The 21694-nt window shown below is 42.2% G+C and overlaps 2 protein-coding genes across 4 annotated transcripts in view; one reads left to right on the top strand and one right to left on the bottom strand.

Moving 5' to 3' along the window:
- Positions 1-5547: 5547 nt before the first annotated feature.
- LOC110533314 (neuferricin) lies at positions 5548-8264 on the top strand. Its single transcript, XM_021617409.2, has 4 exons — positions 5548-5949; positions 6128-6268; positions 6736-6922; positions 7492-8264. The coding sequence occupies exons 1-4, from the start codon at positions 5694-5696 to the stop codon at positions 7658-7660; spliced, it is 753 nt and encodes a 250-aa protein (XP_021473084.2). The 5' UTR covers positions 5548-5693; the 3' UTR covers positions 7661-8264.
- The window catches only part of ankfy1 (ankyrin repeat and FYVE domain containing 1), a 38340-nt gene continuing 24744 nt past the window's right edge, over positions 8099-21694 (bottom strand). For 2 of the 3 annotated variants that reach the window (XM_036989614.1, XM_036989613.1), the window contains exons 15-26: positions 19776-19944; positions 19490-19608; positions 19248-19280; positions 17610-17766; positions 17155-17355; positions 16849-17025; positions 12974-13121; positions 11517-11607; positions 11280-11404; positions 10848-10994; positions 10498-10588; positions 8099-10280 (exon numbers count right to left, since the gene is read on the bottom strand). In XM_036989614.1, the coding sequence (XP_036845509.1) occupies positions 10148-10280; positions 10498-10588; positions 10848-10994; positions 11280-11404; positions 11517-11607; positions 12974-13121; positions 16849-17025; positions 17155-17355; positions 17610-17766; positions 19248-19280; positions 19490-19608; positions 19776-19944 (1591 nt within the window). In that variant the 3' untranslated portion in view covers positions 8099-10147. The remainder of the gene's footprint in view (positions 10281-10497; positions 10589-10847; positions 10995-11279; positions 11405-11516; positions 11608-12973; positions 13122-16848; positions 17026-17154; positions 17356-17609; positions 17767-19247; positions 19281-19489; positions 19609-19775; positions 19945-21694) is intronic. The other variant, XM_021617406.2, reaches the window with a different exon arrangement.

The following is a 21694-nucleotide window of genomic DNA, read 5'->3' on the forward strand; positions in this document are numbered from 1 at the left end:
TGGAAACCTGCATATTAAACTCCGTACAAAAACTCTTCACTTGGTGAGCGAAATAAACAATAAAAACGCCTCATGCCGGAAAAGACAGATTTTGGATCCAGGTATCCCTCTCTTCCTCGCCTCTTCCTCCGATGGATTTTGGAGGGGTTTTGGACAAATGCAGAAAATAAGGTCTGTGGTAAACACAGGTTTAGGAGATCTTATAGCCTACGTTTTGTTCTATGAGAACCTTCATCACCTTTTTGTGAATTTTGAAGCATTTATGTAACCAAAACAAGCACATGAAGGCTTCATAATTTAATTATTTTTGGTGTTACAACCCTTACAACCCATTAATTTCCCCATAGGCTTTGACCAATGATTGAGATTATTAATATATGTCTAATAGAGGGCGAGGTGTTGAAGCCACGCCTCCATCTTCGCGTGGTGTTGAAGCCACGCCTCCATCTTTGCGTGGTGTTGAAGCCACGCCTCCATCATTGCGTGGTGTTGAAGCCACACCTCCATCTTTGCGTGGTGTTGAAGCCACACATCCATCTTTGCGTGGTGTTGAAGCCACGCCTCCATCTTTGCGTGGTATTGAAGCCACACCTCCATCTTTGCGTGGTGTTGAAGCCACGCCTCCATCTTTGCACTCCATCACTTTATAAAAAAAAATGGAAGCTACATAAATGCATTTATTAATGTCTACATTCATTTTGGCATGTTTATTAAATTACGAAAACCTTAATGCAAACTTGTAAATTATATTATGTGAGCTAAACAGTAAAAATAATAATATATAAAAACATTTTCCTTGAAATATAAATTTGTTGAGATTACTAATGTTACTGTCCCCACTACACAAACAGCAATACATGTAATGTTGTCCTTGAAACATTGAATTGAAATACTGTAGAATTCCATTCATTCCTATGGAGGACTGCTCCTACTGGGGAGTACCAATATGGCCGACCGATGGATTCATAAGCCTCTCATTGGCCAATACACCATCAGCAATCCAGGGTTTAAAAACGCCATTGGCTTTGACCGATCAGCCATGGCTAACTCATTACATTCTATGCCCAATAATAAACGGATTAAGGATTGCTAGATGAGCTAGAGTAGATGTATATAGACAAAAATATTTGATGTAACTATAAAATTAAAATATTCATGATATAGTTGTAGTACAAAGAGATTGTTCAGAACAAAAAAAATTCAGATTCACTAATGATTATAGTGTGTAATTGCTGACTGGGCACTCTTTGTCCATTTGACACCAATCCAAACCAAAAATGGTGGATAGATGATAGTTCACTCAGACTGTTTACCATTTTAAAAACATTTTCACTTCCAGTCTTCTTAATGGGGTGCGTCTCCCATAGATGACCAATGCAATAGGATCTGGGTCTGGTCTACTAAGCTCATTGGCTATCACTGAACCAGGAAAAAAAAGAACGAATGGGGTGTCTCGCTACCTTTTCCATCTACAGTGCATTCAGAAAGTATTCAGACCCCTTAACTTTTTCCACATTTTGTGACGTTACAGACGTATTCTTAAATTGATAAAAAAAAAAAAATACAAATCCTCATCAGTCTACACACAATACCCCATAATGACATCACAATACCCCATAATGACACCACAATACCCCATAATGACATCACAATACCCCATAATGACACCACAATACCCCATAATGACATCACAATACCCCATAATGACATCACAATACCCCATAATGACATCACAATACCCCCATAACGACATCACAATACCCCATAATGACATCACAATACCCCATAATGACATCACAATACCCCATAATGACATCACAATACCCCATAATGACATCACAATACCCCATAATGCCATCACAATACCCCATAATGACATCACAATACCCCATAATGACATCACAATACCCCCATAATGACATCACAATACCCCCATAATGACATCACAATACCCCCATAATGACGAAGAAAATGTATTACAATTTAAAAAATGAAATACCTTATTTACATAAGTATTCAGACCCTTTGCTGTGAGACTTGAAATTGAGCTCAGGTGCATCCTGTTGTCATGATCATTTTCAATCGCATTGATAATAACAATCAATCAATAGCTTTGACCAATCCCCGAGGTTTGTAAGACCATGGGTTTAATAATAATTAGTCAAAGACTCAGCTTATGCAAAAGGCTAGTACAGTTTATTCAGAGGACGTTCTATAGTCAAGAATACAAAAACATCCATTTTATAGCTGCGCACATACTTCCACACAAACAGTAGGTATCCTACGCACATACTTCCACGCAAACAGTAGATATCCTGCGCACATACTTCCACACAAACAGTAGGTATCCTGCGCACATACATACACACAAACAGTAGATATCCTACGCACATACTTCCACACAAACAGTAGGTATCCTGCGCACATACATACACACAAACAGTAGGTGAGTTTTATCCTTCTCCACAGGTCGCACCACTGTGTATCACTACCCAGCCGACAGTTCCATTCCCCCGAGATTAGGGAAACCTTGAGAAGTACTCCCTGTCCTCTCCCAAGTCTCTCAGAGGCCTAGCTGACCTGAGACCTTGAGAAGTACTCCCTGTCCTCTCCCAAGTCTCTCAGAGGCCTAGCTGACCTGAGACCTTGAGAAGTACTCCCTGTCCTCTCCCAAGTCTCTCAGAGGCCTAGCTGACCTGAGACCTTGAGAAGTACTCCCTGTCCTCTCCCAAGTCTCTCAGAGGCCTAGCTGACCTGAGACCTTGAGAAGTACTCCCTGTCCTCTCCCAAGTCTCTCAGAGGCCTAGCCAAGTCGGTCCAGTCACAGTTGTAATTCTTCTTCGTTATTATACTAGGCACACACACACAGGTTCACATCCTAAACTACGCCTTGCTCAGACATTCTGTGTTTTTCCACTATACCTTGTTTAAACCTAATTCTGACTAAAACTACACACATCATCAGATTATAATTTTATGATTCTAATCAATTTCATACAGTTATAAGGTTTCAGAGTGGAATTATTTTATCATTATATTTCAACATATACATTATTTTATCACCTGTTTCCATTGATTATATAAGGTCCCACAGTTGACAGTGCATGTCAGAGCAAAAACCAAGCCATGAGGTCGAAGGAAGCTCCGAGACAGGATTGTGTCGAGGCACAGATCTGGGGAAGGGTCGAAAAAAACACCTGCAGCATTGAAGGTCCCCAAGAACACAGTGGCCTCCATCATTCTTAAATGGAAGAAGTTTGGAACCACCAAGACTCTTCCTAGAGCTGGCCGCCCGGTCAAATTGAGCAATCTGGGGAGAAGGGCCTTGGTCAGGGAGGTGACCAATAACCCGATGATGACTCTGACAGAGCTCCAGAGTTCCTCTGTGAAGATGGGAGAACCTTCCAGAAGAACAACCCTCTCTACAGCACTCCACCAATCAGGCCTTTATGGTAGAGTGGCCAGACGGAAGCCACTTCTCAGTAAAAGGCACATGACAGCCCGCTTGGAGTGTGCCAAAAAGCACCTCAAGACTCCCAGGCCATGAGAAACAAGTTTCTCTGGTCTGATGAAACCAAGATTGAACTCTTTGGCCTGAATGCCAAGCATCACATCTGGAGGAAACCTGGCACCATCCCTACTGTGAAGCATGGTGAAGCATGGCAGGGACTGGGAGACTAGTCAGGATCGAGGGAAAGATGAACGGAGCAAAGTACAGAGAGATTCTTGATGGAAACCTGCTCCCGAGTGCTCAGGACCTCAGACTGGGGCGAAGGTTCACCTTCCAACAGGACAACGACCCTAAGCACTCAGCCAAGACAATGGTGGAGTGGCTTCTGGACAAGTCTCTGAATGTCCTTGAGTGGCCCAGCCAGAGCCAGGACTTGAACAAGAACGAACATCTCTGGAGAGACCTGATAAAGCTGTGCAGCGACAATCCCCATCCAACCTGACAGAGCTTGAGAGGATCTGCAGAGAAGAATGGTAGAAACTTCCCAAATACAGGTGTGCCAAGCTTGTAGTGTCATACCCAAGAAGACTTAAGGCTGTAATTGCTACCAAAGGTGCTTCAACAAAGTACTGAGTAAAGGGTCTGAATACTTATGTAAATGTGGTATTTCATTTTATTTATTTTTATACATTTGTAAAAAAAAATCTAAAACCTGTTTTTTGTTTTGTCATTATGGGGTATTGGGGGGGAGAAAACAATTTAATCTATTTTAGAAAAAGGCTGTAACGTAAGAAAATGTAGAAAAAGTCAATTGGTCTGAATACTTTCCGAATGTCCAAACCACTGAGCTACAAAACCACTAAACAGATGGTTTGTAAATCTGTGGTGTAACAGAAGAGTTACTGTCTGTCCTTTTGTGTTTTGATTCTGAGTCTTTACCTGACAAAGGAATGTAAGGATATATCAGTTATCCCGTAAGAGCTTTTGTTCCAAACCCACTACAGTGTTTCAGGTGTCAAGCGTATGTTTATCTTGCATCTGTGTGTAGGAAGGAGATTCGTAGATATGAGGAGTGTGCAGGGGGGCATGGAACAAATTAATGTGTAGTTTCAGCAAAAACAATTGAACCTTTATTTAACTAGGCAAGTCAGTTAAGAACAAATTCATATTCATATTTTCAATGATAGCCTAGGAACAGTGGGTTCAACTGCCTGTTCAGGGGCAGAATTACAATTTTTTAACCTTTTCAGCTCAGTGGATTTGATATTTTAGCCTTCTGGTTATTAGACCAACGCTCTAACCACTACGCTACCTGCCGCCCCAAATAAGTGGTATGAGTTCACTGCCAATGTTGCTGGGGATCAGAAGTATAAATAGTAGACATACGAATTAAATATGCTTCAGTAAGGATGGCTTTTTAGCGTTCATTGCCATGGTTATCGTCTGTACCGCAGAAATGGAATGTAAAGCATAGAAAATAGGTGATGTGGTGGCAGCTGCAGAGAGGTACTTGGGTGTACAAGATTTTACTGCAGAGGAGTTACAGGGAGTGTTGAATGGTACTGTCCTTTCCTCCCAGGCTGTTGGCCTGGTGTAGAGGGTCAAAGTAGTGGAATGGGGTGGTGGGTTTTATTGTGTATTGTATTTTTTAATAAGTGAAGGGTTATCCCCATACTGTTTGTATTTATTTACTTTTCTGCTCTTTTGCACACCAGTATCTCTACCTGTACATGACCATCTGATCATTTATCACTTCAGTGTTAATCTGCAAAATTGTAATTATTTGCCTACCTCCTCATGCCTTTTGCACACAATGTATATAGACTCTCTTTTTTTTCTACTGTGTTATTGACTTGTTAATTGTTTACTCCATGTGTAACTCTGTGTTGTCTGTTCACACTGCTATGCCTTATCTTGGCCAGGTCGCAGTTGTAAATGAGAACTTGTTCTCAACTAGCCTACCTGGTTAAATAAAGGTGAAATAATATTTAATTTTTTTTTTAAATGGCAGGTTAATTTGATTTACACTCCAGTCCAGTTGGTGGCGGTAATTCACCTTTTGGTTGCCAACCGCCATTTTTTTTTTATACAGAAGAAGACATTCGTATATCTGCACGGATGTAAGCATGTGCCGCGGATGAAATGCATACCCGGAAAAACAAAACAACAGAATCGTTGAAACATTTTGTCAATGACTGAACATTGGTCAAAGAATAACGGCAAATAACAAGGAATAGACATAATGTTAGGGTTTATCATTTCGTTTATTTTTGTATTAGTGGCGATACTATTACTGCGTCAGGACTGGGCCAACATTACTGGCGATGCACCTCAATCGACAGTTCCACCTGCGCGTCTCATAATCAAAGATGAGTTATCACTGTACAGCGGAGAGGAGAACAGTAAGGGCCTTTATCTGGCCATTTTAGGACAGGTGTTCGATGTAGAAAAGGGGATGAAGCATTATGGTCCTGGTGGTGGTTATCGTTTCTTTGCAGGTGATTTTTTAAAATAGTTTTAAATCTACGTGCCAGGGTCCTTTAACAGCGGATCTCTTAATTGTGAACATGCCTGTAGATTATATAACATTCCAAACACGTAAAAATACGAGACGCAGATTTTGTCAGACGTGTGAATACATGTTTATGCTGCTTTCTATTCCCCCTTGTTTTTAAGGTAAAGACGCTTCTCTGGCCTTTGTCACTGGGGACTTCACAGACACTGGTCTGACCGATGACTTGTCTAGTCTGTCCCCTGCTCAGGTGGTGTCCCTGTACGACTGGCTGGCCTTCTATCACAAGGACTACGAGCCTGTCGGTGCGTGTCATACAATGAGTTGTGTTCGAGCGGATCACCTCTACTTTAGTCTACATTCGGTTACTTTTGCTTTAGCGCTCAAATGAGCCCAATGACTGTATGCCAGGCCAGGGTATCTTTATGTGAGGATCCGTGGTCCATTTGATCAATGAACATTTGTCACAAGGTTGATATTATTGCACCCAGTACCTGTTCAATACATTATACAAGTGAAAATACATGATACACTTTTTTGGGGGGTATAAATTCCCTTGCGGACTAAACCTTTTAAATACATAATTTCTCAGAATGGGGAAACTATCCAAGCCCGTGATATGGTTTAGTCTACAAGGGACTTCATAAAGAAATGTGTCATGTATTTTCACTTAGACATTGTTAGCCCACAGGACAGGTGTATACAGAGAACCCATTGACAGTATAAGGAAGGTAAGTCCATTAGTGTGAGGTTAAAGTCCCCTATGCTACAGGCAGACTGGTGGGACGGTTCTACAGTGAGCGTGGAGAGCCCACCGAGGCCCTGCTACAGGTGGAGGCAGCCCTGGAGCAGGGGCGGAGACTCAAAGACCAAGCCTTGGCTGAGAAGCAACACCTCCCAGCCTGCAACTCGGAGTGGAACGCTGCCAGGAGAGGACGGGTCTGGTGCTCCACCAAGAGGTACTGACGACATGGTGCACAGAGAAACATTGGACTTGTTCGACATTGCAGCCGGCGTCGCAGGCCGACTACGTGGCAGGCAGGCCGACTACGAATCACCTTGCATCTTGGCAAAATGAGTAACTGCTCATTTTATTATTTGTAGATCAGTCACAATGCACCACGGATTTGATGCGCTCGAACGCGCCCATTGTATTTACTAGCCTATGTGGTGGTGGAGCAACGTGTGCAGGTCCAAACGGTCCCATACTGAAAGATTTCATTACACTTGGGGGAGCCAACATATAAATACGTATTGTTTTCCTGCTATAAAACAGACTGGATAGAATATTCACAGCCGTTATAGCAGTGTTTCCCACGTTTAGTTTTCCCCCCCTAGCACTACAGCTGATTCAAATAATCAAGCTTTGGATCATTTTAATCAGCTGTGTAGTTAGGGCAAAAAAAACAAACGTGCACTGAGTTTGGGGGAAGGCTGCATTACAGAGATGGTCTCTGGAAGTATTATTAGGGAATGAACTGTTTTTTTTAAGCATGAACCTCTGATTTGACTGTTATTTTCTCCTTAGTGGTGGAGTGCAGAGAGACTGGGCCGGCGTACCTAGGAAGCTGTTCTCTCCTGGCTCGGGCCGCTCTCGCTGTGTGTGTGTCCAGAATTCCTCCACGCTGGAAAACCCAAACATTCAGGAGTACGAGGACTGCCCCCCTCACGCGGACTCATGTCCTGTCAGAGAGTAGGGGGTTCTGGGAAGGCTGAGCCTCTTGCAAAAAGACTATAGAATGGCTTATATACTGTTATTTAAAATTCAGGGACTTCCCAAGGTGTCCTAATCAGAATTACTGGGTATTTGATTTATGCCAGTTTGGTTATTTTCAAAGTTGATTTTCTGTTTAGTTCTTTATGCATGCACATTTTTAAGTTCTGTGTAATTAATGTGCAGTATGCCAAATAATTGACACTAACTAGGAATAGAAGGGAAATGTTTACTATTAAATCTGTACATAGACTAGATAGACAAATTAAATTTGTTTCATATGTGTTTTGGTAATTGTCAGATGGGATGTGAAGACAATAAGGACAGATGTGTACCAGGAAGTTGTACTGAAACGTCATCTTAGAAATAAGTTCATGTTTTGTTGTTGTATGAAAAGTAGAGTGAAAAACAAGATTCTGTGTTTTATTTTTGATTAACTTTATGAAAATTCGTCCTCCCTTTTCTCTAAAAAAAAAAGGACACGGAAGGAAGAGACGGGCTAGATATCTGAGCATAGAGAGAACACAACGTTCAGAAAAGATTAAGAGGCAAAACATTTCAGTTTTGTCACAAACAAACAAAAAAAAGTAGTACAAAGTACAAAGTACAAAACAGTTGTAGTGGTCAAAAATATTATACATTTCTGTACAATTTAACAATGATTATAGTGGACCACTGACGGACCAATGGCCACCACCAACTCCTCTCACATTCTCTCCCCTTATGTCAGAAATGTCATGTGATCTTTGATAAAGTGCACCTGTTAGGTTTTGAAATCCAGATGCATTAAAACATACAGGCTGGTTATCTGGACTAAAGGCCTGAACATGTTCATTGAAAGTGCTTTTTTTGTTGTTGTTGTTGTCCTGGACTCATCTTAATCTGGGTCTGGGAAACTAGCCTGCCAGGTCAAGACAACACTTGAGGCAATACCAATTGGAGCATGTTACATATAAATCCCCCACCCCCCCCCCCCCAACAACACCACCTTACTAAAGACCCAGATTTCATGGACTTGGAATGTACACTTTGGTGGTCTGGGAAACCGACACAATTCACAATGATTATAAGACAATACAAAAGTATAGGCTACAAATTAAATGACATGCATAAGCATAATAGGTATTTTATCATAAGTACAATTTCAAAGCAATAATTATTATGCATTTTGGGACTAACAAATCCTCAATGGTAAAGGTGTTCTCAGCCGTTCCAGTTCTGATAGAAAACACCTCACGTGATAGTTGAGTGCCTAGTCCCACTTACCGATGCTCTAAATCTTTACCGTGTGGTCGAGAAACACTTAAGGAGGTTGTTTTATTCCGTCACATTTCAAATCATGTGAATATAATCTCACAAAGATTTGATTTTTTATTTTTTTAAAGCAGAGGTCTCACTTTAAGTATTGAGTTAATTCAGCAATATATTCAGCAATATATTTAACCCCATTAGTGTTTCATGAACATTTTAATCATTAATTCCATCACTGAATCATCAATTCAAATAGATGTATTTTTTTTTATATATGAAAAAAATTGTCAACTCCATTCCCTTAAAATCCAACCAACCCGTCTCTTGTTCATATAGAACCAGCCACACGGCCACACGGCTACACGGCCACACGGCCACACGGCCACACAGCTAAGAGAAAATACAGCAGTCCTTTTTCTTCTGAATCCATGAAGGGAAGTGAACGAGTGCACATTTCGGGACAAAGGTCGGCTGATTGTAACGGCAGGGCAGGTCTTAAGAGGGCAGCAAGCTCGGCTGCTGTTTCCTGTCTCACCAGCACAGTGCAGGGATGGATTCATTTGATGAGTAGGCCAGCTCGGCTGCTGCACACATGCGGTCTTGTCTGTCTGCTCTCAACCGAGACCAGGGTTAGGGCTCTGACACCATCACGTTCATCACCGATTCTCATGATTCAATCTGACACCATTACATGTTCTTCACTGATTCAATCTGACACCATTACACGTTCATCACTGACTCAATCTGACACCATTACACGTTCATCACTGACTCAATCTGACACCGTCACAAGTTCATCAATGATTCTCATGATTCCTTCAAACACCCGATGAATGATATCAGGGGTCAAATCATGACAATACGATTAACATCTACCTCTCCCCAACCAGTCCAGTCCAGTCCAGGAGTCATTGAGTCAAGCCAAGCTACTTTCATTTTATCCCATTTTCACTACGTGATTAATTTGATTTAAAAAAAAAAAAACATGTACAATGTTTTTATATTCTACTTCTTAAGTCCTGTTGGAACATTAGCTAACATGTTTTGATAGACTGGAATGAATAGTACAGAGGTTGTGGTCTGTCTGTAACTCTGTCCAATAACTAGCCCTGGCTGCCACTGCCGAGTCACCCGATCTCCTGTTGTTGCCCAGCCTATGGTGTCGGGGTGGTGGGAAGATGGAGGGAGAGAAGGATGGAGGAGCAGGCTGTCCACTGCATTAGGACACCCCACCCAGAGTCAGCACGTCGAAGCAGACATCACAGACCCGCACGGGCTTGTTCAGGTCAAACTTAATGATGGGGATCTCTTTTATAGAACACTTGTGGCAGAGCAAGCGGCCGCAGTGACGGCTGGGGTGAGACGAGGGGGGAGGACAAGAGGGGGCCAGGGAGGAAAAAGAAGGAAAACGAGGGAGAAGGGCGAGAAAGATGAGCAGAGAGAACATTTGGTGAGTAAGGTCTGATATAATAACTTGTCAAAGACAACAGGACTTGGAACTAACAATTTCACTTCTCTCGGGAAGGACAAAAGCAGTCTTTATTAAGAAACTGTTTTTCCGGTACTTACCAGTGATGTTTCCTTGTGGTGACGCCAAACTTGGCAGCACATTCATAACAGTTTGATCCATCACACCACGGGGGCTCTTTGGACAACATATCTAAAAAAAAACAACACACAAAACACATAGTGAGAATGGCCCCACCATCCTCTTAAAAATACCTATTCAAAATGTATTGACCCGAGTGTCAATAAAAATCAGGATTATTCCAAGGATCCAATGTAAACTCTTCTCTATACCTAAATGATATGTCAAAGCAGGTGACCTAATGTGAACTATGTGCTGTAGGTCCTCTACACTGAAATACGGTATGTAACACCAACAGCAGATCCATTCCAGGTGTGACCGAGCGTCTAACCTAGGAGGCGGAAGAGCAGCTGCTTGGTGGCTACTTGGTAGTTGAAGATGTTGATTCCCTGGTTGTTGTTGAGGCCCATACGTGCACCAGACCTCACGATGGCACGACACAGGTTAGCGTTGCCCTTCATGTAGGCCAACAACAGAACTGAGGAACCCCAAAAAAATGATTGATGTTATTCTCTAGAACATATATACCTCTTGGTTCCTTTAATTTAGTATTATTCGCTATTGTAAGAGAGAATGTGCTCCCAAATAATTTACCTGGTTAGATAAAGAGGATAAATAAATATCATTATAATGGCTTATAACGAGTCAAACATTTGAGACTAACTAAGCAAGTTGTTAGTCAGGACAGAAACACTAAACCCAAAGGAGCCTTAATCCAATCAGTCAGATAGAGATTGAAGCAGAACCCTGCTCTCCTTCCTACCGGTGTTCCCTTCATTGTCCACTTTGTCCAGAGGGTACTCAGGCATACACTCCAAGAAAAGCTCAAAGATGGCCGCCGCATTCTCTTTCCCATATTGCCCCAAGACGTGCATCGGTGACTGGCCCCTACAAAACAGACAAGTGTTCAGTGAATAAAAACACAATAAACCTTTTGTGTAATGGCCATTAAGAGCAGCACCATGGCTGAAGTTATGAATCGGTGAGAGCAGGAGCGCACCGGAGATTGAAGGCCTCTGCGTCGATGTTGGACTCTGTGAGAAGGGCTCGCACATTATTAAGCCGACCCTGCATTACGGCCAGGTGCAGAGCTGAGGACGGACAGGACAAGAGAAAACAAAACCGTGAGGAAAAACAGGGAAAAAGGAGTTTAAAAAGAGTCAGTAAGTAAGCCGGAACAGCCCACTTGGGGCAGAAGCCCATCACATCTCCCGTTTTTGTAGCGCGAGACAACTTGATGTCCACTAGAGTTAAAAAGGCCCTTATTTGTCAGGCAAGTATCATAAACAGCAGATTAGGGGTGCTGACCTGATGAATCAGGGCCATGACGGCTCAGGGCCATGACGCCTCGGGGCCATTACGGCTCAGGGCCATTACGGCTCAGGGCCATTACGGCTCTGGTTTCCATATAGTGACGGAACTTATTTTAACAATGCATCTGTCCTACAACGCTCTAAAATTTAACATGCGTTTCCCAAAAAACACCACGCAGACAGAACGTTCGCTAAGAGCGCCGTTATAAGGCATGTGTCGATACTGATAGGATAAAAAGAAAGGAAGCGCTGCTCTCGGATCAGCTTTCTCCCTTTCAAATCTTACCTTAATATTATAATTATTCTACAATACTGACGACGGATCAGCTCCTAGAGAGATACTATCACCTACGGCTGCAAAATATTGGAGCGGCTTATTCTAATGCCTACCATATAATAACGGACTAACTCAAGATTTGACACATCGTTGATCACGTTATACATCATGAAATATATTGAGACAAAAATTATAGTAGCGTACAAATAGCTAAATAAAACTCAATTGAATGAACATGAAATGCATTTCAATATATAGATCTATGTAGTCTACACTGTGTTTGTCTTATAATAGTCCTCTTGGTTTTCATTTGTCTTTCGCTTGTTTGTAACAGTCTCAAAGACACTGGCAACTTTGTATTTGTAGTCATTCGTTCTGAAGTTATCAGAGGTCACAGAGAGACAGAAACATCTTGATCTCGTGTTTAGCAGAGATCTCGTGTTTAGCAGAGATCTCGTGTTTAGCAGAGATCTCGTGTTTAGCAGAGATCTCGTGTTTAGCAGAGATCTCGTGTTTAGCAGAGATCTCGTGTTTAGCAGAGATCTCGTGTTTAGCAGAGATCTTGTGCTTAGCAGAGATCTCGTGCTTAGCAGAGATCTTACAGAGATCTCATGTTTAGCAGAGATCTTGTGTGTATAAAAGTGACGCTGAAGGGCAAATAATTTTGTCTTTTTTTAAAAAAATCACCTAAAGACGCACTTCTCTGTTCTACGATTGGTCAGTCGTTAAATAACAAGCCGTTTCAAGCGCAACGTTAATAACGATGGTTTTGGGGAAACGTCTCTGAGATGTAACGATGTTCCTTCAAAAAGGTTCTAACGATGAACTTAGCCATAAGAAGATTTTGGGAAACCGGGGGGCCTGTACCGTTGTTGCCATTCTCGTCCACAGCGGTGAAGTCCACTCCGTTTTCCAGCAGCACAGAGCAGATAGTGGCCAGGTCCTGCTGGGCTGCCAGGTGTAGAGCGGTCTGTCTGTGTTTGGTCAGCTCATTCACTTTGGCCCCGGCCAGCAGCTGCAGTGGACATACTAGAGTCAGACACCAGTCTCACACACACACACTCACGTTGCGTTCCAGGTTGTCTCTTTTATAGTTGCGTATCTCATAAGAGGATGTTAACGCGGTTCCGGTCGTGTTAAACGCTTCACCATCTGACCATCTGCACGCCGCGGCTGCAATTAAGATGAAAGTCCCAGACAGACGTGTGGCTCTAAGACATTGGAGTTAATGACAACGTAACGACTGTCAAAAAACACACAACTTGAGACCACCACACGCCATACTAAGCCAAGCCATGGAGCACGTTGATTGACCAGCGAGTGGTCAAGCCCTCGTTACACCTACAGCTTATTATTATTTTTTTATCAAAACAGCCCTTTCACGCCATCGCCAGCTATTTCGCCCACGATTCCCGCTGTGTGATAATTATTTCTGTCACTCATGGGAGCGCCACGTGAGAGCACCAGAAGTCTACCGTTATGTTTGTTCAAATAGAGCCCACAGACAGTCAGCTATCCTGACAGAAGAACAGCTTCGTCCTTTAAAAGTTGCAGCGTACTACGGAACAGCTTGCATGGTGCTGCAGAATTATATGCCAACCACTGGTACCATCAATGCTAGTTAGTGCTAGTTTGACCACTAGAGGGTATATTTGAGAAGCATTTGATAGCCTTCAATAGTGGTTGAACTAGAGAATTTAAAACCTTTTTATGGAAGAACATAGTGTACGGGACTGATTTTAAGAAATGTTGCTTAATTCATTTGATTAATATTATACTGTTTTTATTCCAAGAAAAATGTAAAACCCTCTGGGTGGCGCTGTACAACGTGACGGTAGGGAGTAGGTTACAGTACTTGGCTATTTAGCTAAAGAATCCCCGTGTTATGCGGGCAGATGGAAGACCGGGGTTCAATTCCCCGGTGGGGAAGAAGGAGTAGGCTGTCCTTGTAAATAAGAATTTGTTCTTAACTTACCTTGCCTAGTTAAATAAAAGGTTACACTAATAGCATAACATTTCTACACCCTAATTGTAGTCTAAACAATATCCAAAAGGAGATTCAGGGAAAATAAAAATCTCATTGATTTATCAAGACCAGTCCCTATGCTCGTCTCAAACCAGCGCGAAACTGTGCTAAATAGTTTGAGGCTATTGCTTCAAATCCAATTGCTTCTAACTTCAATATGCTCTTTAAATAAATAAGACCTACACCACTTTTAACAGCACATTACTCAACACTAGTGAGACTCATGTCGCCTACAGTATATCGAAAAAAATATGACATGACTCTCCGTCAATAATTACATATAGAGGATTGGAGGATTCTAAATTAAAACCAAAAGCCGCCTCACGGGTCTCCCGGTGGCGTATCTGTAGCAACGCATTTTGCATTGCGGTGACTTCGACAGCTGCACCACTGGGGAGGCCCCATCCACAAAGTATCAAAATACAGAGAGGTGTTGGTAAAGGTATATTGTCCTGCTACCAGCCCATCATGGGCTATGATAATACTGTACATGTTGTCCAGGTCAGGATAATCAAAACATTTCTTTATTAAAGACTATCAGAAAGAATGTTGGTACTTATTTATTTTGATCCAAAGCCATGAATGAGTGACTCACTCAGTCTTATGTAGGCGTCGGTCTATATAACTGTGCCATCAACTTAATATATAATTATTTTTTTTGATTATATATAACAATATTTTTAATATATAAATGATATTTTGGAGGTCATTTCGTTTAAAAAAAAAAAATATGAAAGTGAGCGATTGTAATCTGAATAAAGGCCAAAACATTTATTTGTGTTTTTAAAGGGAGAGATACACTGGGCCAGTTGTGTGCCGCCCCTGTGGGACTCCCAATCACAGCCGGAAGTGATACATAATACTTTGTTGTATTATTCGTTTTTCTTCTTCTGGTGGATTAAACTGAAATAGCAACCAATCACAGCCGGTTGTGATACAGCCAACTTAACAAAAAAAATACATTTGACAATAGAATTTTCCCCCTACTCTCCTTCTAGGCAAGTCTATTGTCCAGCTACCTGCTAATAGCCATAATGGCGCTGTACAACGTGACCGTGTGTGTTTGAAAGAGTATTTTCCATTAAGCAACAATTTGTTACCTTCATTAGACAGCTTTGTTCCAATATTTCTGTAATTCAGTGGTATTTATTCCCATAGTAGTTCGTTATGGATCCATAACTAAATAAACATCGGCATTTTGAAAGAGTATGTTTATCATTATTTTATTAAAGTAAGCATGAAGATGCGATTATTAGTTAAATTGTTTTAATTTGAATGTCCAGACTGGCACTAAGAACAGCGGGAACGTTTCCCTAGTCAGCGCCATTATTAGTGCAATGCCCCTTAAAGTGTTGCTCTGTGCTACCCAGTGTGGCGGGGTGGGGGTCCACTCCCCTCCTCCTCCCTTCCCCATGGGCTAGGTCAGTCTTCTGTGCATTGCTCTGCGGCCCATCCCGTGCCCCCTGCACTCGTGCCTTGAACCTCGTGCGCTTTCAGTGGATACAGCTGGACAACTGCAAGGCAATCCCATTGTGCACCACTCGGGAGCCATGACCAATATATATTGTCCTACTAATAAATCTGTGAGAATATCCAAGGGGCTTTTATACAACTCTAAATTAATAATAATCGCTTTGTTTAAAAAATAACAATATTTCAGAGATTATTTTGTTTTCAAATAATGTAAAATGAGTGAGAAAAAGGCCATTCTTGAACATGGGGTGAGACATTGTTACTAATTTGTAAATAAATCCAGTTTGTTATTTAGAATTATTAGAATTAGAGTTTTTAGAGGGAGAGAAACCAAAAACCTACAGTCATCTCATGGGTCTGCCAGTGTGGCCGGCATGGGTATTGAACCAGCATCTGTAGCAACACAGCTTGTACTGCTGTGCAGTGTCTTAGACCGTTGCGCCACTCAGGCACTGTACAACGTGACCGGTCGGGAGTGGTCTACAGTACTACAGTAAGAGCAAAATAATCCTAAAAAAAACAATAAAAAAAAAAAAACATTAAGTGTAACAACAGTTTTAGTAAGCAATACTGAAGTCGTGCACAATCATCAGTTTCTATTTAGGTTTATGTCGCCCAGACACAGTAGGACCCGAAAGCATAATCAGTGCTCTAACTCCCCCTTGTGGTGGTCTGGATCAATGAAGTGGTGACGCAGGGTACCGTACTAATCCACAAATTACCTCTGCGTACAGCAGCATAATCGCAAAACTTTTAGTGGAGCAACCACTGTACAACTAGAACAGTGTTACTTAGTGATGGGTGAAAAAAAATGATTGTTACATATTGCAATATTATAATCGATACTTTTGAATACAATTATACGTTTTTTGCTATGTAGCGTTAGCTATCGCCAGTCTGCTGTACCTGCACCAAAACTCCACTATTTTTCCACCTTATAGCTTTGTTCTCCATCTTCTTTTTAAATAGTGGAGCCAACATGTTTTCAGTACTTTTAGTTCCATGACTGATCAAAAGTCATTTTCCCATGCATCTCTCTCTCGTCCCTCTGAAGCAGACATATAGTGAGCTATGTGTTTGGAACATCGGATCGCAATACATATACAAATGGTGAGAATCACAATATCGTATCGCGATACGTAGGGGCCGATACGATATTATCGCGATACTATCATATCGCGAGGTCCCAGGCACTGGTGAAAAAACCCATTCAGCTCCAGACGAGGAAGCAGGGTGTCATTACCAGGTTACGGACGATCATTTCGGAGGCAGCGTGAACAGCTAGATGTAGAGGGGTCTGCTTGGCAGCGTCCTGCACACGGGAGTTCACGTTGGCCTGGACACTGATCAGGAACAGAACACTCTCGATGTCAGAGTTCTGCACCGCCACATGCAGGAAGTTACGTCCTTTGTTGTCCACCTGAGAGGGGAAAAAGAGAGCGAAGGATTGGGGAGGAGATTTGGTTTATATAAACAATGTCAGATGGAGTACACTGTAGTAAATGGGCCAAAAGAGGAAGCTGTGTGTGTGTGTGTGTGTCGCTCTCACCTGTTCGGCAGCCCCAGGCTCTCTCTTGAGGATGGCCTCTGCAGCCTTGTTGTTCTTGTGGGTCATGGCGCAGGCGAAGGGTGTCATCCCCTGGCGGTCACGTACGTTCAGACGGATGTCCGGGTGGGAGATGAGCAGCTGGATGATGACGCTGTGCTGGCTGCTAATGGCAACGTGGATTGAAGCTCGGCCCTCTGCGTCCTGGGTTACACAGCTCATATTAGCCACAATGAACGGGCTCGGATAGGAGACACGAGATGCTCCTTACTCAACAATGAATCATTCTTTTAAATCGCAACTCTAAGTGGAGGAATCTATCACAGGGATGACCGTGTGAGATACCTGTGCTTAGAGGAGTGACAGTCAGTGAGATTGGATATGTTGAAAAGCTGTAGGCCCAGGAGGAGTAATGTCCAGGAGTAAAAGTCCTAAGTAAGCGAGCGAGTGAGACGTACCTGTGTGTTGACGTTGGCTCCAAACTCCAGAAGGCACTGTACCACCTCCTCCAGCCCCCAGCTGCCTGCCAGATGGAGCGGTGACTGTCCGTCCCTGGCCTCCTCACCCCCCTCCCCGTTAGGGCCTGGCCGCCGCGGGCTGTTCACATCACAACCACTACAGAGACACACAGGGTTAGACTAGACCCACATATCAGCACTATGCCAAGAGGTTACAGCGGAGGAACTATGATATAACATATGACTTGACTAGAACCTAAATCATTATTGAAAACACTGTAGATCACTATTTTATATATATATATATATATGAGTTTGACGCCCCTGGTTTGCAGTCATCAGGGTCACACTGATTAACCATGAAACTACTTCCATTTATATTGGAGTCATTTAGCAGACGCTCTTATCCAGAGTGCTTACATTTACATACCTCCCCCGTGTTTTTTGGTACAGTGGGAAACGAACTCACAACCCTGGCGTTGCAAGAGCCATGCTTTACTAACGGAGCCACACGGGACCACCTTCCTCTTGCAGACTCTTTCCGAAACAAGATGGATTCCTGAACTAGATTAAACCAAGATGGATTCCTGAACTAGATTAAACCAAGATGGATTCCTGAACTAGATTAAACCAAGATGGATTCCTGAACTAAATTAAACCAAGATGGATTCCTGAACTTGATTAAACCAAGATGGATTCCTGAACTAGATTAAACCAAGATAGATTAATGAACTAAATTAAACCAAGATGGATTCCTGAACTAGATTAAACCAAGATGGATTCCTGAACTAAATTAAACCAAGATGGATTCCTGAACTAAATTAAACCAAGATGGATTCCTGAACTAGATTAAACCAAGATGGATTCCTGAACTAGATTAAACCAAGATGGATTCCTGAACTAAATTAAACCAAGATGGATTCCTGAACTAAATTAAACCAAGATGGATTCCTGAACTAGATTAAACCAAGATGGATTCCTGAACTAGATTAAACCAAGATAGATTAATGAACTAAATTAAACCAAGATGGATTCCTGAACTAGATTAAACCAAGATAGATTAATGAACTAAATTAAACCAAGATGGATTCCTGAACTAGATTAAACCAAGATGGATTCCTGAACTAAATTAAACCAAGATGGATTCCTGAACTAAATTAAACCAAGATGGATTCCTGAACTAGATTAAACCAAGATGGATTCCTGAACTAGATTAAACCAAGATGGATTCCTGAACTAAATTAAACCAAGATGGATTCCTGAACTAAATTAAACCAAGATGGATTCCTGAACTAGATTAAACCAAGATGGATTCCTGAACTAGATTAAACCAAGATAGATTAATGAACTAAATTAAACCAAGATGGATTCCTGAACTAGATTAAACCAAGATGGATTCCTGAACTAGATTAAACCAAGATGGATTCCTGAACTAGATTAAACCAAGATGGATTCCTGAACTTGATTAAACCAAGATGGATTCCTGAACTAGATTAAACCAAGATAGATTAATGAACTAAATTAAACCAAGATGGATTCCTGAACTAGATTAAACCAAGATGGATTCCTGAACTAAATTAAACCAAGATGGATTCCTGAACTAAATTAAACTGTAATCTGGAGAATTATCACTCTTACCATAAATAAAGAAGTGGAAAAGTTGACCAAACTCTATAGATGACAGTGAAAGTAAAGAAACAGTTTTGAATTAGCAGCAAAACAAGCCTGAGCTTGACTATCAACCAGACCCAAGCTCTGCTAAACAGCCAAACAAGAATTTGCAGTGAGTCCATGGTTAAGGGATGAGTGCGTTAGAAAGTGAGGCACATCGGCGACACTGGCGACATTGATAAAGGAGGGTTGAGTGTGATCAGACGGACCTGCGGATGAGGAAACAGGCGGTGACCTCATTGTTCTCATCCACAGCCCTGTGGAGGAGGGTCTGCTGACAGCCTGAGGGACCAGGGCTCCAGCTGGTGGCGTCACAACCGTGTCGAACCTACAGTAGCAGGGACACGCAGACAACATATTCAACATCAGAGTCGAAGGCTCTCACGTACAGCGATCCTAGTATTCCACGTTATTTACATTCGTCTGTTGGGCTCCCATTACCACAACCTCCACCACCCTTCCTCTATCGCCCCTTCAGACCCCCTCAGGTCTCACCAGTGTGGAGGCGATGTCCTCTAGGCCATTCTCCAGGGCCAGCCACAGAGGAGGGTGCCCCCTCTTGTCCACCACGGACATGTCCGCGCCCCGCGTGCAGATGGCGTCCACCACCAGGGGAAGCCGATTACTGATGGCCAGCTGCAGCGCCGTCTCTCCCTCCTGGGTCCTGCAGAGAGCGAGACATGGCGGTTTTATACACCTCCTGCTTACTTGTACTCACAGGGATATTTATCCCATGTGTAACACTACAGGGCATATCAGGTCATATCGCATATGACTTGTGCTTCCGCAAGGTTTTTTCTGGACCAAAAATAGGCTTAAGGGGTGGACGTGACAATGATCCCGGGTGGCCCGTCAGTGTGACTACATAAATATTTTTTTTTATAAATTAGAAAAAGTTCTCATTTACAACTGCGACCTGGCCAAGATGAAGCAAAGCAGTGCGACACAAACAACAACAACAGAGTTACACATCAAATAAACAAACATACAGTCAATAACACAATAAAGTCTATATACAGTGTGTGCAAATGAGGTAAGATTAGGGAAGGAAGCAATAAATAGGCCATAGTGGTGAAATAATGACAATTTAGTAATTAAACACTGGAGTGATAGATGAGCAGAAGATGAATGTGCAAGTAGAGATACTGGGGTGCAAAGGGGCAAAATAAATAACAATATGGGGATGAGGTAGTTGGACGGGTTATTTACAGATGGGCTGTGTACAGGTGCAGTGATCTGTGAGCTGCTATGACAGCTGATGCTTAAAGTTAGTGAGGGAGATATGAGTCTCCAGCTTCAGTGATTTTTGCAATTCGTTCCAGTCATTGGCAGCAGAGAACTGGAAGGAAAGGTGGCCAAAGTAAGTTTTGGCTTTGGGGATGACCAGTGAAATATACCTGCTGGAGCGCGTGCTACAGGTGGGTGCTGCTATGGGGACCAGTGAGCTGAGATAAGGCGGGGCTTTACCTAGCAAAGACTTATAGATGACCTGGAGCCAGTGGGTTTAGCGATGAATATGAAGCGAGGGCTAGCCAACGAGAGCATACAGGTCGCAGTGGTGGGTGATATATGGGGCTTTGGTGACAAAACGGATGGCACTGTGATAGACTGCATCCAATTTATTGAGTAGGGTATTGGAGGCTATTTTGTAAATAACATCGCCGAAGTCAAGGATCGGTAGGATGGTCAGTTTTACGAGGGTATGTTTGGCAGCATGAGTGAAGGATGCTTTGTTGCGAAATAGGAAGCCGATTCTAGATTTAATTTTGGATTGGAGATGCCTAATGTGAGTCTGGAAGGAGAGTTTACAGTCTAACCAGACACCTAGGTATTTGTAGTTGTCCACATATTCTAAGTCAGAGTAGTGATGCTGGACGGGCAGCAGGTGCCGGGCAGCGATCAGTTGAAGAGCATGCATTTAGTTTTACTTGTATTTAAGAGCAGTTGGAGGCCACGGATGGAGAGTTGTATGGCATTGAAGCTCGTCTGGAGGTTGGTTAACACAAATAAATAAATAAATAAATAAATAATCTACACATTTTTGCAATGCAGCTGAGAGTACATGTTGCAGTTTTAAAGGCTGTTCTATGCATTTTGCCATGGCTAACGCTGGGTTCTTAAACATACTGCTAATTTAATTGATTTTGAATTTTTCTATTCTCCCGACGGTCTAGCTTTTATTTTGCTGATTGTTAGTTGTCAAAGATTATATTATAAAAAAAATATATATAGGTCCATTATCTTTTCTACATACTTCATATCTCGTTTTAGTCATTTAAGGTCACACTGAAAGCGTTTTTTTTCCATTCCGAAAAATTATGTCCGAAAAAAGTTGACTTAACCCGAAAAAAAAAAACACACTTTGGTGGCCCGCCCAAGGATTACAATGGCAGAAAAATCCCTGCTACTCTATA

This window comes from Oncorhynchus mykiss, chromosome 10, assembly GCF_013265735.2.
Source record: "Oncorhynchus mykiss isolate Arlee chromosome 10, USDA_OmykA_1.1, whole genome shotgun sequence".
In the NCBI taxonomy this organism is placed as follows: Eukaryota; Metazoa; Chordata; class Actinopteri; order Salmoniformes; family Salmonidae; genus Oncorhynchus; species Oncorhynchus mykiss.

Excerpts from the sequence above, each read along its gene's own strand:
- LOC110533314 (XM_021617409.2), top strand. The coding sequence starts at position 5,694 with ATGTTAGGGTTTATCATTTCGTTTATTTTTGTATTAGTGGCGATACTA. Across the intron at positions 5,950-6,127 it reads TGGTTATCGTTTCTTTGCAG|GTAAAGACGCTTCTCTGGCC; the intron begins GTGATTTTTTAA and ends CTTGTTTTTAAG. Across the intron at positions 6,923-7,491 it reads GTCTGGTGCTCCACCAAGAG|TGGTGGAGTGCAGAGAGACT; the intron begins GTACTGACGACA and ends TTTTCTCCTTAG.